General features: G+C 36.4%; 2 protein-coding genes across 3 annotated transcripts; one reads left to right on the forward strand and one right to left on the reverse strand.

Annotated features, from left to right (window-relative positions):
• Nucleotides 1-90: 90 nt before the first annotated feature.
• LOC103997313 (uncharacterized) lies at nt 91-10433 on the forward strand. Its single transcript, XM_009418484.3, has 10 exons — nt 91-545; nt 672-777; nt 2825-2898; nt 3442-3528; nt 4349-4403; nt 5876-5937; nt 6074-6166; nt 8043-8104; nt 9052-9466; nt 9944-10433. Exons 1-10 carry the CDS (start codon nt 381-383, stop codon nt 10091-10093), a joined length of 1269 nt encoding a protein of 422 aa, XP_009416759.2. The 5' UTR covers nt 91-380; the 3' UTR covers nt 10094-10433.
• A 1055-nt stretch (nt 10434-11488) lies between these two features.
• LOC135592803 (probable ribose-5-phosphate isomerase 4, chloroplastic) lies at nt 11489-15248 on the reverse strand. 2 transcript variants are annotated; one of them, XR_010479249.1, is made up of 10 exons: nt 15008-15248; nt 14805-14932; nt 13943-14012; nt 13651-13755; nt 13395-13490; nt 13252-13308; nt 12899-13029; nt 12240-12306; nt 11832-11914; nt 11489-11750 (listed from the first exon to the last, which is right to left on the reverse strand). XR_010479249.1 is itself a non-coding variant. In XM_065082469.1 (10 exons), exons 1-9 carry the CDS (start codon nt 15212-15214, stop codon nt 11833-11835), a joined length of 930 nt encoding a protein of 309 aa, XP_064938541.1. In that variant the 5' UTR covers nt 15215-15248; the 3' UTR covers nt 11489-11750; nt 11832. The 2 variants fall into 2 exon arrangements, 1 of the variants encoding a protein (XP_064938541.1); XM_065082469.1 differs by having other exon boundaries at nt 12912-13029.
• Nucleotides 15249-16697: the final 1449 nt, after the last annotated feature.

Genomic DNA, 16697 nt, shown 5'->3' on the forward strand with positions numbered 1-16697 from the left:
ATATATATATATATTATATAGTCACCAAAGTATGCTTCTTGTAGGACTGTTCTCAGCAGTGGAGACATGTCATAATTTTTCTTAAAAGATGCATCATTATTTTGGATATTGAGATGATATCTCTATCGACAGTCATCATAAGAAAGTATTCGTCGCCTGATATATTTATTCGATGTATCGAACTGAACCTGCCACGCTGAGATAAACTCTTAGAAAAGCCTGCTTGTCGATCTCAACCCTGCGTGGTCGAGCCCAACAATAAGCTGTTCGTGGCAGAAGGAAGGCGAAAAGGGCCGATCGTACGACCAGAAACCCCCGTCCTCTTCCACCGGAGGACGGCCGGGTGGGTGGGCTTCTTGTTCCGCCCTCTTCCGTGACGAATGGATCGGTATGGGTGGTTGAGATCCCTCGTTCCCCAGAGCAATTCGATCCCCAGGACCTTGCTCGTGGTTCTCCTCTTGTACTCCTTCACGTCGCAGTTCCTCCCGATCGAGCCCTACCTCGTCCCCTACCTCACCTCCGTCAAGAATTTCACCAATTACCAGGTATTGCTGCATCCGTTGCTCTCATAATATCGTCTTATTTCGCTTGGGATTAGGGTTGTTTGTTGCGTCGGTTGAGTTTTGGCAATATTCTCTCTGTGTGATGTGGTTCTTCTTTTGTATTTGCAGGTCGCAAATAGCATATTTCCTGTAAGTGTCTATGCTCAACTTATATTTACATTGATCATGGCGCCAGCGTGCTATTACCTTTCTCACAAACTTGTGATCACTTTAGGTAAGATTAGACAGTGTATCATTTTAGTATGCTTTATTTAAACAAAGAAGATTTGGATTTTGTCAATTGAATAACTGTCATTTTTACTTTGTAAGATAATATTATGAACAATAGAGCAAGTTATGTTTTAAGATAAGAATATTCTAAACATTATAACAAATAATGTCATAAGAACTATGCATTCTCAGCGACATCAGATCTGTTCTAGGCTTGTCTATATTTTAGTTAACTGAGAAAAAGAGAATGTTAGTGATACATGCCATTTGCGAGGCAAACTGTCAGTGAAAAATCTGATGGCCAAGAGGGCCAGGCTCCCAAAAAGTGCTTACAAAATGCTTTTTGAGGGCGGGTGCCAACTCATATACTAGTCAAAGTTAGATCCCAAAACGATTGTGGAACCAATTGGATTGGAGTGTACAATCTTCTCCATTTAAATCCTTAACATCCTTGTCAAGTCACACACATCAAATGTCAAACACAATGGATCTCTTCCAGGTGATGTGGGTTTTAATGTGCTTTGTCGGACTATGTTGTCTTCACTTTGGTGCTTGTTTTTTGCTGGATCTACTCTTCATCAGGATCCACAATGGGTCCCAGTATGGTTCACACCTAGGTTTCGAATCTCAATTGTACCAATTGGTACGGGTTGATATTAGCATCTAAGTATAGATATCAAAACATATAACTTGATATTGGAACAATATCATTTTTTATTATTTTATTCAATGATACATGGTGGTCCAAGTTGGTATGTCCTAGTATATTAGTTCCACACCAGTTCAATAGGTTACCAAAATCAGAACTGGATTGTGATTTAAATTCTTGGTCCAGCACCACAAATGATTGTTGTTTTAATATCATATTTACCATGACACAAGCTCAATAGTCACATGGCTCAAGCTCCCATAAAGGAATACTCAAAAATGCTTTTTGGTGGTGGGTAACAACTTATATAATAATGAAAGCCAAAGCCCACATTTGAGATTGAGATACTACACTTAGTCCTTGCAATATGATGCATCATCTTTTTTCCCTTTCTATCGCTTCGTCTTGCTTTTACCTTTTTGCATTTGTGGTCATCAGTGTGCGTGTATGCGTGTGTCAGTGTGTACATGCATGTGTGCTTGTGTGCATGCCAATATCTTGATTTGTGTATCCTAGAGAAGGGGAATTACTTGAGTCTTCGATTAATGTGAGAAATTGGATGTATTACTTCTTGATTTTTTTGTTACACTAAAATTTACATTTACAAGATACAAAGTAGTCAAATTGAGTAGTGACACAGACATGTTCAATTGTTTTAGTCCATGGTTGCTGTACTACCCAAGTTGGTACGGTACGGGGGACTGAGATGCGGATTGCCCGAGTCCCTGTTGGCATGCCCCAACATACCGTGTGTCAGTACACGTGTATAGACCGATGTGTACCATGTGTTGGTACACTGGTATAGATCAGTATGTACCGATCTGACAAATCTCTGAGATGACTTTGGTATCTGAAATGACGAACTCTGGTTTTAAATTTTAATCATACCTTGTAGCAATCAGCTTTATTTTCAAAATTTCGTGCTTATTATGAGGACAGACAATGTGACCATTTATTGAACAATCTGTTAATTGTGCTCATAGTTTACTTATGCTTTCTTGAGCTCATATAAATTCTGAGTAACAAATTAACATTTTTATCATGTCAGTATTAAGTCATGTAACCGATTGTCTCTTTGAATTTCCTACATTCTCAATGATGATGACATTCTTTTTATTGGGATAATTTATCAATATTATCCAAGTCAATAAAACCAAATATCATTTTGAGACATTTTTGTCAACTATCCTCTTTGTTCATTCGTTCTTTGTATCCTTTTTTGTTTCTTGAAGTTATGTAAATGACAGTTGACAAATTGATACCCTTATCCTGTCAACATTAATTAAGTCAATGAAATCAAATATCTCAGTGACTATTTTACTCTCTTAATGTCAAAAACATGTCACTTTTTTTCTTTTTTATCTCTGTCTAAACCCTGCTGATCGAGATGCTACAATTTTAGGGGCTTTTGGACTATTTTTAACGTATTTGATGGCATGGTATGGGCAGTCACTTATAGCAATGCAAATTATGCAGGTAAATCCATTTAACTAGTTCAGCATGACATTAACATTCGATATAAATTGTAACATTCTTCCAAGTCAGGTACATATAAGAAGTTTGCTCGTAATTGGCTAAACAATCTGTTACGCAACTCACAAATCTGCAAACCAAAATTTATCTGTTTATGGTTTTTTGATTGATCTTGATCCTATCAGCAGGGTTTGACATGTTGGTGACTTCAACTAGTGCCTATATGCCGTACTCTCTCTTTTCTAGGAATCTATTCTGATGAGAAGGTTGCATGTTTAAAATCCTTTTTGTCCTTATAAAAGTCAAACAATAATTCTAGTCACACTGCACATCCTGTGCCAGGGGGTGTTTGACATGAACATGTTCTACTGATGTCAAAAATTCTACTGATGATTTTGGTAGAATTATAGTTTGTTGAAATGTTGTAATAATTTTACCATGTCATAGCTTCATGTAAATGGGCCCCGCAAAGTTTGTGATCACAAATGTATTCTTTTACCTGATAGACTTTGCATTTCACTGATTTTTTAATCTCCTTGCTGCTAGGTCATATATGGATTTGGGACATCAGCACGTTTGGTCTTTTCCTCATATATTTTTCTTCTTGTAGCAGAAGAAGAATATCAAACAATGGTAGAGTTGTCTGCTTATTGTGCATTTGCTATTCCCTGCCAGCTTTTCCAGTTTATAAACAAGGAAAAAGATTACTCCATACAACAGTCTTAAAATTGCTTTATTATTGCTATATATCTTGAAATTGCTACATTGATGCTATATGTACAATGTTCTTTTGCTAGCTACATAATTGTAGTATTTAGATCTCACCACCTAAAGGTTGGTACCACTTGACTATCTTTATAGGGTAACTCTCATTTCCTATTTGGCCTTTTGTCCTCAAATCTGGTTAAAAAAACCACAAAACTTAGGATATTTCTTTCTTCTATCTGTATATATTTAATCAGATTAAGATCTGTTTTTGATCCTCAAGCTGATAAAAAAGGTTTTACAATAGGTAACAGTTGGTTTTGTTCTGAAGTTATTTCAATCTTGACTATAAACCCAAATGGGTCATGTCTTGGATGAGGACATTAGTAATAGGCTTTTACAACTGAAGCCAACTTGAGATCATGTGACAAGCACCTGAGAGAAGTCCATTAATGCGAAGGAAAAATAATAAAAAATCAATAGTAGTTTACAATTAATTGTATAAATGGCAGTTATATGTATCACTAGTGGCTTTTATGCTTAAGTAACATTTACCCAATAGTCTAGTAGGTTTGCTGTGGCTCTTTGCTTAACTTTGTTTTCTTACTTATATGAAATTATGGATCTTAATTTGTTCTTTGTTATTACATATGTTGTTTATCTTATCTTATTAATTGTGGTTCATTGTGAATTATGGATCTTGTTTATTGGCGGCTAATTGCACTTATTTTCTTTTTTTATGTTGCAGACCAGTTTAACTCAAACAGTTTCACTTTTGTCCTTCGTTTTGGCTTCTGAATTGGGTATGCTAGTGTGGCTATATATTGGATAATTGACTCCAGAAAATATTGGATATCTAGTATTAATTTTCTTATAACTCATAGTCATCATGTGTTTGGGAATCAACTTTATTTTGTTCATTTTTTAAAAGTTTTAGTTGATAATGATTGCACACTGTGCATGTTGTTGCAGTTCTCTCGAAAATAGTAAATCTTGCATTGATTATATCAGCATCCTTGAAATATATTTCTGTTTGATATACATCAGTTAGTGTATATCTCGTATATTCTACCAGGAGATAGCTTAATTATCTTGAATTACACCTATTATAGAAATTTGGGATTATTTCCCTCCATAACTTACATTTGATGTCAGCCATGCCGATTGAGACTTCTGGCATGGCCCATGCGAGAAAGCTATTGGTCTGCAGCACACTGATCTGTCTCAAAGAGCTGGCATGTGGTTTAATCAAAATTTGATATGTGCAGCTGCTGAGAGGCAAAATATGGTTCTTAAATTTTCTTTTATCGTGCCAAGATAAATGGAACCTTTCATGCCAAAAAAGCCATTGAATGACTAACAAGTGTTGAAAAAAAGGAACCTATATTATTTTAGGCTCTTGAGGATGATAGCAAGATTTTACAACATCCTTACATTGATAATCAAGGAAATTGCACTTCCTGGTACAAACTTGGATATGGTATAATATCAAGTAGTGGATTTTGATTTGTTGTCAATCTTAATTCAGTAATTCTCTTGATTAGAGAGCTTATTTGAAGTTCTCAAGATTCCGGTGCCTTCAATTTAGCTTGATATAGTTGAAGGATTGTTGTAGTCAAAGACCTTTCTTTTCTTTTTAAGTTGTTCAATTAGTCGGCAAATAATTTACATATTAGACAGGCTATTAGCCAGTAAAAGTGGATCCTTCTTTATTTTTAAAATATAAAAAACATACAGCTTTCCTACCATCACATGGTTAGGGTCCTTGCAAGCATATTTAAAGAGAAAAAAAGGAAATTAGGTATCTAACTCTGGATTTGTAGGATTGTCTCTATAATTTTTTTATTTTAATAATGGGTTATTGACCAAAGAATTTTGTTATTTTTTATCTTTCATTTTCTCTTCTATTTTCTTCTGTTCATTCTTATTCTCCTTATTCTGGATGATTTTTCCCAGCTCATCTCTACCAGTTTCAGTTCCATACTATATTTTGCATATAAAAGCATGTCTACCATCTGTTCTAAACACAGTCTTATGCAGGAACTGGGTAGCTTTTCAAGCATTATTAAATTAGGATTTATTACATATATTGTTTAGCTGAGTGTCTGAGCCTGAGATTGATTGGACAAAACTGTTCTGTTGTTTTCATATGTAAATATTGTTACTGTATCTATTTAAGTTTCTAATGTCAGAAAATTTGAGCAGTGTTTGCTCAATCGAGGTTGGAAGCTGATGTGCTGAAAGTTTCTTTTTTTTTTTTTGTTTATTATGATAGGTCAGTTTCTTGCCCTTAAAGAAGCTGCGTACGAGATATTCTTTATTATCTCGCTCACTGCGGTATGTATGCATGGTTGTTCTGACCATTTAGGCTATAGAAGTAATTATGAATCATGTAACTATGCTTATTTTCTCCTTATTCTTTGCATATTTCCTTTATTCCCACCATCAGTAACTTTTCTTTCTATGGCTGTAGCTAGGTGTTTGTTGCACCTCAACATTCCTTTTGCCCACGGATCATTCTTTGAGCTCTTTGCCTTCTCTGACTATACTTTGGCATCCAAGTGAGGTAAATGTTGTGGATTTTTTCATCATTTTGTCTTTATCCTTTTAATATATGATTTCTAGTGCAATAAAAAAAATTAATTATTTTGATGATGCGAATTCTCTAGGTTGCACCTCTGTGACCTATGAAACTAGTGTTTGTATTACTTGAAAAAGTCTATTTAGAGAGAAGGCTACATACATTGAGCGTGCCCATGAGCCTAGACTTGTTACACATATTTGTTCAAGCTGTAGGTCGTAGGAATTAGGAAATATGAATAAATATGGTCTTAAGCAAGGTTCTGAATACTATACCGTACCGGTGTACCAATCAACTATCGGTACGATACGTATCGATTATATCGAACGTACCAACATATGATACACTAAGGTATACCGATGTACTATCCATACCGGTCCTTTATCGGACCAGTACATACCGCCCATACCGCGCAGTACGGTATGGTATTGCAAACCATGGTCTTAAGTAATATTTTCTGAAACTTCTGCTAACCGAAAAGTAATGTGTTGAACTAAAGCCTATTACAATTTACTGGGTTTTAAAATTTCTTCTGTTAAGCATTACTGTGAAATGCATGGCCCTTTAAGAGTTAGGGTACCTACCCTAGTTTTTACACATGATAATATGATTACAATTTTTTTTATGACGTGTACACTATCATTATTTCTCCAACTTGCTTTGCCAAGATATACTGCATCATTTAGGTCTCTACAGGTAGCCATTTATTGGTACATCCTGAAGGGTACTAGGAGGTGTTTTCTATGCTAATTGGGAACGAGTACAGCCTGTGCTTTGAAGATCAGCACTCAAAAAACGATGAAGAGGAGGAAACTTTCCTCTCCAAACAAAATTAGACCTTGACAGTCTCACAAATCTAACGATCCAATTTGTGCATGTATTAGCCTCCCTAAACTGGTGGGAGAGCTTTACATGCTCAAAACAAGAAAAAAGTGAAAGATGCCGTTATCCAATTTCTACAACTTACTTTGCGAAGTAATACTGCATCATTCAGGTCTACTGTTTATCGGTAAATCATGAAGGGTACTAGGAGGTGTTTTTCTATGCTAAGTGGGACATCCATTCACCCATTCCTTTTAGTTGATCATTCATTTCATTACATAATGTTTGCATGTTAAACAATTTATTCTGAGGATTACATAATTGTTAAAGGCAATATTTTCTGTTTAAGGTTGAAAGAAAATTGCTTGCTTGCTATGGCAATGTTGCCCCATCATGACTTAGGTTCCAAGGGATCCCAAAAATAATTTCTTTGCATGTAGTGATAAGATTATGCAGATATGTTTCTCCATAGGATATAGATTGGCTGGAGTCTCATGCACTTGGCCTCCTTTTAAATATCTTTTGTGAAAATTCTATTTGCAATCTCTTTTTCCGGGAGAACTCAAATGTTGAACAATAAGCAAAATAGGGATTAATATATCAGATTTTAGTCACTTGCAAGATATTCATTTAGAAAGCATTTATGTTAGTTGGGTGCCAAAAATGATGTCTCAGTGGTGTTGCATTAAGTACAACTATTTTCTCTGTTTATGAGTTCAACATTACTCTTGTAAAGGTAATAAAAGATATCATGGCATATGATCAGCTCTTGATTGAGATATCTGTACATAGTTGTATACTTGTATTACATAATATTCCCTTTATCTGTCCTTTTGAGTTTAATACTGCCTTATAATCAACTCTTAACTGAGTCATTCTATTAAAAAAAAGCTTAATTGTAACGGAACTGTCTTCAGGATCAGTTGTATTGCAGAATAGTCTAAATCGGTGATTCTGTATTGGACTTCCTATTAAATCCTTTTTTACCAAACAATTTTTTTTCACTGACATGGATGACCTTTTTGGAATTCGTAAACAGGGATGGAATGCTAAACTGAAGGAAACATGGAATGGTCAGAGTTTGAAGATTCTGTCTCTGTGGTCAGTACTTCTGTATTTGCAGCTTAACAGATACTTATAGGTCTAAACGAATTTTAAAGGAAAACAACTTCCTTGACTTGACCATGAGACAATAAGCAAACCAGTTTGCATCCCTGAAAGATGTTAAAGAGGCAAAATCATGCAAGTATTTATTTCACACTTAATTGATTCCTAGCCGAAACCCTGACAAGATTTTGCACATAAGGAACCATAGGCCGTGAAGGCCATGATTACTATCAGAAAACTGATTTCTAATTTCTTTCCATTTTTAAAATTTGTTTTTCAGCTGATTTCTTCACAGAAAAATATATGAAGTCATTTTCATACCTCTCTTTCTCTGTCCCTCAACTACTCTTCACTGATGTTAGGAATGATGGCAACCATAGTGATAGCAGCATTGTCAATGGTGTCATCATGATGTTGGTGTTGGTGTTGGTGGTGGTGGTGGCAACAAAAGTGGTGATTGTAGGCTCAATGAAAAGCTTAGGGAAATTGGCTTTTTGTTTTTTCTTTATACAAAGATTCAGAAATTTGAAAAACCTTTTATAAGTAAGCATTCCCAATATGTTGATAGTTTTTTGTTGATCGGCTGATGTCTAGCATACATGAATGGAGTTCAAGACTAGTGAAGCTGATTTGAAGGAAGATGAAACAATTCGATAATGAAAAACATAGAGAAGAACAATAATATTGTGCTTGCTGAGAGGTTTCAGTGTTTAGTTTTCTACAATGGAAAACAAAATTCATTAGGTGGTAATGCATAATAATGACTTGATCTAATAAATTCATTTGTCTAACCTCAGAGTTTATAGGTAGTTGATGGAAATGGGTGCCAAAATCGTCAGAATAACTTGTCCATGCCCGAAATACTCTTTAATGAAACAGCTAGATGTTTGTTATATGCACTGATCATTCTTGTTTCACATGGCTCCTTTTTTGCTTTCCAGGTGGGCAGTTGCATTTGCTGGGATATCGTTGGTACAAAATTATGGAACAAACCTCTTTGATGCTATTGATCCACAATCCAAATTTAATGGCCATATTCTTGCAGTATCTGAAGCAGCAGGAAGTCTTGGTTCTTATTATGCCATTTATATTGATAAGTTTGCAGATAGATCACGCCAATTAATTTATCTACTCGGATCAGCATTTATGGGTATTCTTTGCATTAGCATGGGAGTTTATGCCAATATTTGGGGAGCATATGTTTTTTATGTGACAATTTGTGCAATCTACCGAACTTTTGCTTGCCTTGTGAGTGTGCAATGTGGACGTCTCCTACAAAATGGACAATTTATCCTCCTATTCTCAATTAATAATTTTGCGGGGCTTTTAATTGAGACATTACTTCAAGCGGCAGTTGTAAGTATAGACAGTTTATCTTTTCTTTCTAATGAAATGTTGACCTGCTTTGTTTGAACACTTAAAATTGGTATGAGTTTCAGAAGTATCAGAAAGACGAGTTACAAAGATGAATATATAGTGGCACAAGTGTATGATGTTTGGTATACAATCTTACATTCTATGTAGATGTCTTTGTATTGAGTGGAAGTGGAAATTTGAATAAATACTACAAATATGTCCTCTATATAAAAAACACACAGCATCACTAGCTTGTAGCTTATAATCTGTTCTTTAAATAGTCATGAATAATGTAGATCTTGATCAATTTCACATTACATTATTTTTGAAGAATTGTCCGGAAAAGCAGCCGAGCAAAAAGCTCGTGATCGTTCAACATTTTTTTGTTGATTCAATAAATATATGAGAACTAAGTTGGTGTATTAATACTTTGATTACTTTTCATTTATAGATGACTTGAAAATTGTTCTAATGCAGGAACTATCTGGTCTTTCAATATTCTCGCAGTTCATTGCCTTTTCTGGATTGTTCTTTGTTGCAACAGCTATTTTTATTTGCTTTTCATACATCGACAACGGAAGAGATACGTCACATATGTATATGATATCAGAACCTGAACCCGAGTAAATTCTGAGTGATTGTGTCCCACAAGCTGGGTGATACAATTTGGGGGGAGTTGAAACTAGCTAAACTTCTTCCCTCTAATAGTGTTGTTGACTTAGGGTGGAATGGTGAACAGAATTTGGAACTCATTGTGCTACGCATTTGTTTGATTGCTTGGAGTATCCAAGTGTTCGAGCATGTTATATGATCACTATAATTTTTTTTACCCTTTGGTTAATTTGTCTTTGTACGATTCTTTCACACGATCTTGTTTGTAAACAGTTCTATACGAAACAGAGATACAGAGAGAAGTCACAGAGATATGCAGAAAATTCAGATTGTATATCAACTCTTTGTTTGCATTCGGTAACGAGTTTATTTTGATGCAGCTGCAATTCAAATGTTACTACCAGGGCACATTTTTCTGTGAATCAAATTTAACAAACGAGCATGCATTTGCACAGATTTGGTTAATGAGACTCTTCTTGATAAGCTGCAGGCAACAAGGGTTGAAATGTTAGCTTTGTGGTTGATTCTGTTGAGTTGAATTAGCACTCAGTATTGGAATTTGTAACACATCACCTTCAACTTCTAATTAAGTGCTTATTTCTAATGTTAGGTGGGTTAATTATAGTTAGTTATCTTTAGTATGAAATATCTAGGTTTATTTATCCTAATATTATTAGTTTTATTAAATAAAAATAAAAAATAATTTTTTTTTAATATTTTAATTGATGATAATGGACGTTGGTGATGGCGGATGATGATATTGTTAGGGGTTGTGGGTGGTTATTGTAGATGAGAATAGCAACGATAAATGATAGTAGTTCTGCATTTACAACAATGTTATGTAAATGTCGAGTGGTTCTTTCGTCGCTTAGCAACTACGTCGACGTTCGACGCTAATTGTTTGATACTTGCATCGACGTAAATGGAAATGCAAAGAGAAGTCGCTCTACATTTGCATCAATGTTGATATAAATGTCAAGTGGCTTTTTTGTCGCTTAACAACTATGTTGACGTGGATGCAAAATAGCCCTCACCTCTAATCGCAACTCTCTTTATCCACAATAGTCACTTACGACCTCCAACGACGTCATCATCCGCCTAGGATGTTAAAATTATCCTTTTATCTTTTATTTTCATATTTTTGTTAGTAAAATTGATGATGTTAAGATAAATCAACCTAAATATTTCACTTTCGTAGTTATAAAAATATTAATATAATTTTTTTAATTGTAAAGATTCCGATGTTAAAGATAACTAACTATATGAGATAATTTCTAATTAACCCATTCTAGGTATAGTTATCATGCTTAAGCAAGTTGTCCTGTTCTGTTCTCCTCTTTTCATCTCAATATTTGGCTCTGTGGTAATGCCATTCATATGATATTGCCGCGATGCATAAAGCCTGGAGACTCCAGCAATTACGACTAATGCATTCATACGTAGCTTGTTATTTGCACAGAGACATATGGGTTGATGGTTTTCTATAGCCATTTACATCACTCCCCATCAGAAGTGACTGTGGGTATGCAAACCACCTCCAAAAACAAAAAAAAACATTTGGTATTTATCATCTCAATGATGAAGTCAAAACAATTTAGGCCTGGACAGCACAATCAGATGAATTAAATGATGCCTCTTCCATGGTACGTGCGTCCTAGATTAATCTTTGGGCCTGCAATACATCCAACGTGATTTCAGCTTATTGAACTATTGATGTGCATAAAATAAAATTTCCAGTTTCTTAGCAGAGTACTTCATAAGCTGTCAATTACTCGGTCTTTCGACAAGTTATCGACGACTTCTACTCCGTCATTTGAGGCAATTATCACAGTGCATCTGCAGAGTAGACAAAAGGTATTATCCTTGCCTCTCCAGATAATATAGACAGATACTGATTAATAATCTTGAAGGTATTAGAAAAGAAGCATTAGAATTCATTACTGAATTATTGACTTGCCTAAGTTTAATAATTGTAATTTGTAACTTATACTAAACTTAATGCGCTAATACTTTGTTTGTCAATCATAGTTTATATTCTGCAGGAAGTTAATCTTCTAGTGTCTAATAACAATATATATATATCAACTTGTATTTGAGTTGGGAAAAAGAGAACTATCAAGACCATAAATCTTATAATTCATAAGGATCAAAGAGAACTAACGGAATGCCACATATTATTCCATGGTCCACAACGCTGTCAATTTGGTCCAGGCTTTCTGCTACTTGTCCTGTAAACAATGGAACTAAAGGTCAAGATGGGCAGACATCATAAAATTCTCTGCATATTCTAATTAGTTACGATAACAATCATGACATGGGGAAACATAGATGATAAAGCTACCATCAAGGAATCAGATTATTTATATTTTACTAAACAAACACAGCAATCAGTTTCCAAAACCTATCCATTTAGTTTTATGGAATGGCAAATGTAGCAATCTCGGTGCTTTGATGCATGTACTTCTATTATCTGATTCTTAGTTATTTCTCTAAGCTCACCTCTGAAATTCCACAACCGGACCTTGATTAATTGTTTCTCATGTACTTTACATATAAAATAAAGATGTTATAGCTGTTGCATCTTTATTTTTTTTCCCATACTATCCACCTATAGAGGACTATAACAAATATATCATACTTTCCTTACTCCCAGCAGTAGTATATAGTTATATGATCCCAATGATTGCAATTTCATGTTAGTTAACAGTTCCCACAATTGAAATATAAAATTCAAAACCATAATAAATTTTTAGATGTACACAAACTTAACAACACTGATTATAAGAAAATTAATTAAGAAAAAAAGTGAGGCTTGCTTACGTTGATTCTTTACCTAGATCAAGTATAGGAGATGTGAAAATGACATCAAGAACATGGTGTCCTTCTCTAGTAACCAATGGGAAGTCACCCCCCAGTGGACCTGCATCGCCAGATGATGGTCTTCTCCATACCTTTACAATAACCCCAGAAGATAAGAACAAATCTTGCATCAAGAGTAGCATGTTCAAAAGATATTTTGACTACCAATGCAGAAAAAAACATCAAGAAGGTTGATGGATAGGAAATAGCAAGCAGGTTATGCAATTTTTGTATTTTAAGGCAGTCATCATAAGATCACCCCTATTGTTCTTTCCATTTCTTGTAGTTTTTTAAAAAAGTGCAAGGAAGCAAACCTCAGCATCTCCAAGAAACAAATCATCTATTTCTTCAGCAGTCTCCAGCCAATTACCCTGACAACAAACACTAAATCTTGTTAGTAAAACTGATAGTTCACAGATATAGTGCATCTTTGGCAATGAACTGAAGGATAACATACACTATTAACCAAGACTGGAATAGATCCATCAAGATCACTTGTGTATTGATTCTCAGCAACAATGAAAGCAAGTCCACTAGCTGTTTTCACAATTGACTGCATAATGAAGCACAACAACATCACCACAAATATCAATATCATGAACACAAGTTTAAAGACTCCTATAAAATGCTTGCAGATGTATGAATTACCAGCTGAGGCCACATGATTCATTATCATGGTGGAAGGTGCCTTGAAATGCAAAGAGACAACATACCTTTTCTTCAATTATGGACTCCCCACCCTCAAATTTTCTCCGTCCAATTATAGCGGTTAGTGTTCTCTCTTCAATCAAATCAGCATCATCAAATGCAAAATCAATCTGCATAAAAGCTAGAAGATTATCAGCTTTTTCAATCTACTTCACTAGTATGGAATTTTAGACCATAGTAAAGAAATATGAGAGGAAGTTCTAGTGGTCCATTAGAGAATAATCTAAAACATGAAAATACTCACTACAACCAACACAAAAGCAACCAACATATTTGACAATAAGAATGTATGCACACTTGAAGATTCTCCTGGTAGTTGTTCAGTGGAATTCCTGCTTTTGCTGCTTCGCTTGCACTGGAAACAGAACTGCAGAATGAAGGCACCATAATACAAGATGAGCAGCAGCAATTCAAACAGATGGGACAAAGGAATTATGATTATATTTATAGATAAAATTGAGTAATGATAAGGTACAGACTAATATCAGATCATTACTGATGAAACTATGTGAGTATCACTGAATATATAAGAGTCATCAAGGCCATCAGAAATTATTTGTGTGGAACCATAATGTTTCTCAGGTTTTTATATTTATTAGATATCTCATTAAAAAGTTCTAAGCTGGACAAGAAACAAACATGTTATCCTTTATATAATAATTTTTCCTGTATTATGAATAAATTGGGTTATAATGCATTGTGACCCTATCTTTTGTATAGCCTAAGGTTTAAAAATAAATGTCAACAGGACTCACTATTTTACAGTATCTTTCATCTAGAAAGGCATTTGATCTTTTTCTTGTTGTCTTGCTTTTTTCCACAATTTCTTCATTTCTTTTCTGTTGTTGGTGAGCAAGACCCCATCACCCATCCTTATGCATGAAGGATCAGAGGCCCAGTTTGTATCCCACATACGTTGTGTATGACATCTACTTTTTGGAACATTCCGACCATCCATCAAGCAACATCTCATATTATGTATTCCAAAGGTTTATTCTTTATGGAATTAAGATTAAGTCGTGAAACATTAGAAAGCCGTAATAGCATCTTGGATATCCCTACCTAATTCCCTTGACCGTGGTGTTGTAGCAACTTGAATCGCATGAAACCTAACACGCCATTAAATGAAGGTGAAGAAAGGAGGAGCAGAATGTCTCACGTGGGGACTCCTACAATGCCCTTGAGAGCTCCCTCGCGCAGCCGCTGGCCCAGATACTTTATAGCCAAGCCGGAGGCGCGTCCCGAACCCAACCCAACCACCATGCCGTTTCTCACATACTCATCCACCTGCGCATCGATCGCATCAGCCCCCGTGGTCGATCAAAACAAGCAAGGGCATTTCTACAACTTTTGCCGCCTCACCGTAACTTTTGCAGCCTGGAGGAGGTCGGGGGCGCAGGCCACGGGAGCCGTCGCGCGCGCGAGCAGTCTGGGGCTTCGCGCGAGCCCGATCGGAGACGAATGGAGGCTGGCGGAAACCGACCGGGTGATCCAGGGGTGGCGGAGGGCGAGGTGTGGAGCGCCGGGAGGCGAGGCGGAGAAGGAAGCGCTTGTGATGGCGCGAGCCATTTGCGTTGCCGTCGCAATGGTATTATCTTTTCTTATCCCCTTCCCCTCTTTCCCTCCCTCGGCCCATTGGGCGGGTCGGGTGGAGAAAAAGGTGGGGCCGTCTTCTTTGGATTCGGGCTCGAAAGCGGACTCGGTGATCCACCAACCCGTTCGCAACTCAATGTTAGGACTTAAAAATTACATATTATTGCTAGTTAGATCTCTTTTAATATCAGACTTAAAAATTTTACATTTAAATCCTTATCGAAAATAAATATTTAATACTATTTATCATAACGTTATCGATTTTACAGTACATAATAGCATATGCATAAATAATATGAAAATGATGAATAAAAAGATAATTTTAATGGTACTAACAAACGGTGACGCCATATGTGATTATTGTGATGGTGGTCGATAATAACAATACAGTGGTCAATCTTATCAATATCGATTCGAGCATTGATGACAATGAGAAAAAAAAGATAGAGTAATAAGACATCTATGTTGGTTCCGGAGGAGGAAGAGGGAGGTGAGGCATCTGTGTTAGTGCTGCATCATTCTGTCTCCTTTTCCTCCTTTGATATCGTTTTACATCTACGTCGATACTAGAAGAGGAAGAGGAGATAGGTGAGGCTATCACCATGATGACATGCTCAAATCCTTAGATGGTTGCTTCGTTCAGACATGCGATGGATTCGAGGGAAGGATGATGGGTGACAAGAATGAGGGAGAGGTTGCAAGGAGCTTGGTGAAGAGGCACACTTGTTTTGAGCTTTTGAGTATTAGTCGATGCATGAATGATGCGTATGCCCTGGCCACAACAACGTGGTGGTTGACCTACTTATAAATCAACTCCGCTCACAACCAGAGGGGATCTGATCGGACGACGAGAACTAATCACCACACAAAATGGACACTCGAAGTGTATAGATCCGACAATAAGAGAGAGAAAAAAAAAACCCTCATCCTCCTTCCCGCTTGTTGTATTCTTTGGGCCTCCGTTTTGTGCGGTGATCAATCCTTTCCATTTGATTGAATCCCCTTCGATTGCATATGGAACTGATCTCGAAGCAGGATGGGGACCATGCCATTGTGGTTGGGGTATACGCATTGTTTGCGTACCAACTAAAGCTCAAGAGCTCGAAGCAAGTGCACCTCTTCGTCGAGCTCGCTCGCAACCTCTCACTCCTTGTCGCCCATCGCCTCTTCCTCAAATTCACCACGCAATTGGACGAAGTGACCATCCGAGGATTTGAGCGTGATACCGTGGTAGTGACCTCACCTACTTTCTCTTCCTCCTCTGGCACCGACGTAAATGCAGAGCGACACTGGAAGAGGAAGAGGAGGCAGAGCGATACGACATCGACGTAGATGCCTCGCCTCCCCCCTCTTCCTCTTCTAGCATCGACGCAGATGTCTCACCACTACCTCATCTTTCTCTTCATTGTTGTTGTTCGAATGGACATTGGTAAGATTGACCATCATATTGTTATCACTG

This window comes from Musa acuminata, chromosome BXJ1-9 (genome assembly GCF_036884655.1).
Source record: "Musa acuminata AAA Group cultivar baxijiao chromosome BXJ1-9, Cavendish_Baxijiao_AAA, whole genome shotgun sequence".
Lineage (NCBI taxonomy): Eukaryota > Viridiplantae > Streptophyta > Magnoliopsida > Zingiberales > Musaceae > Musa > Musa acuminata.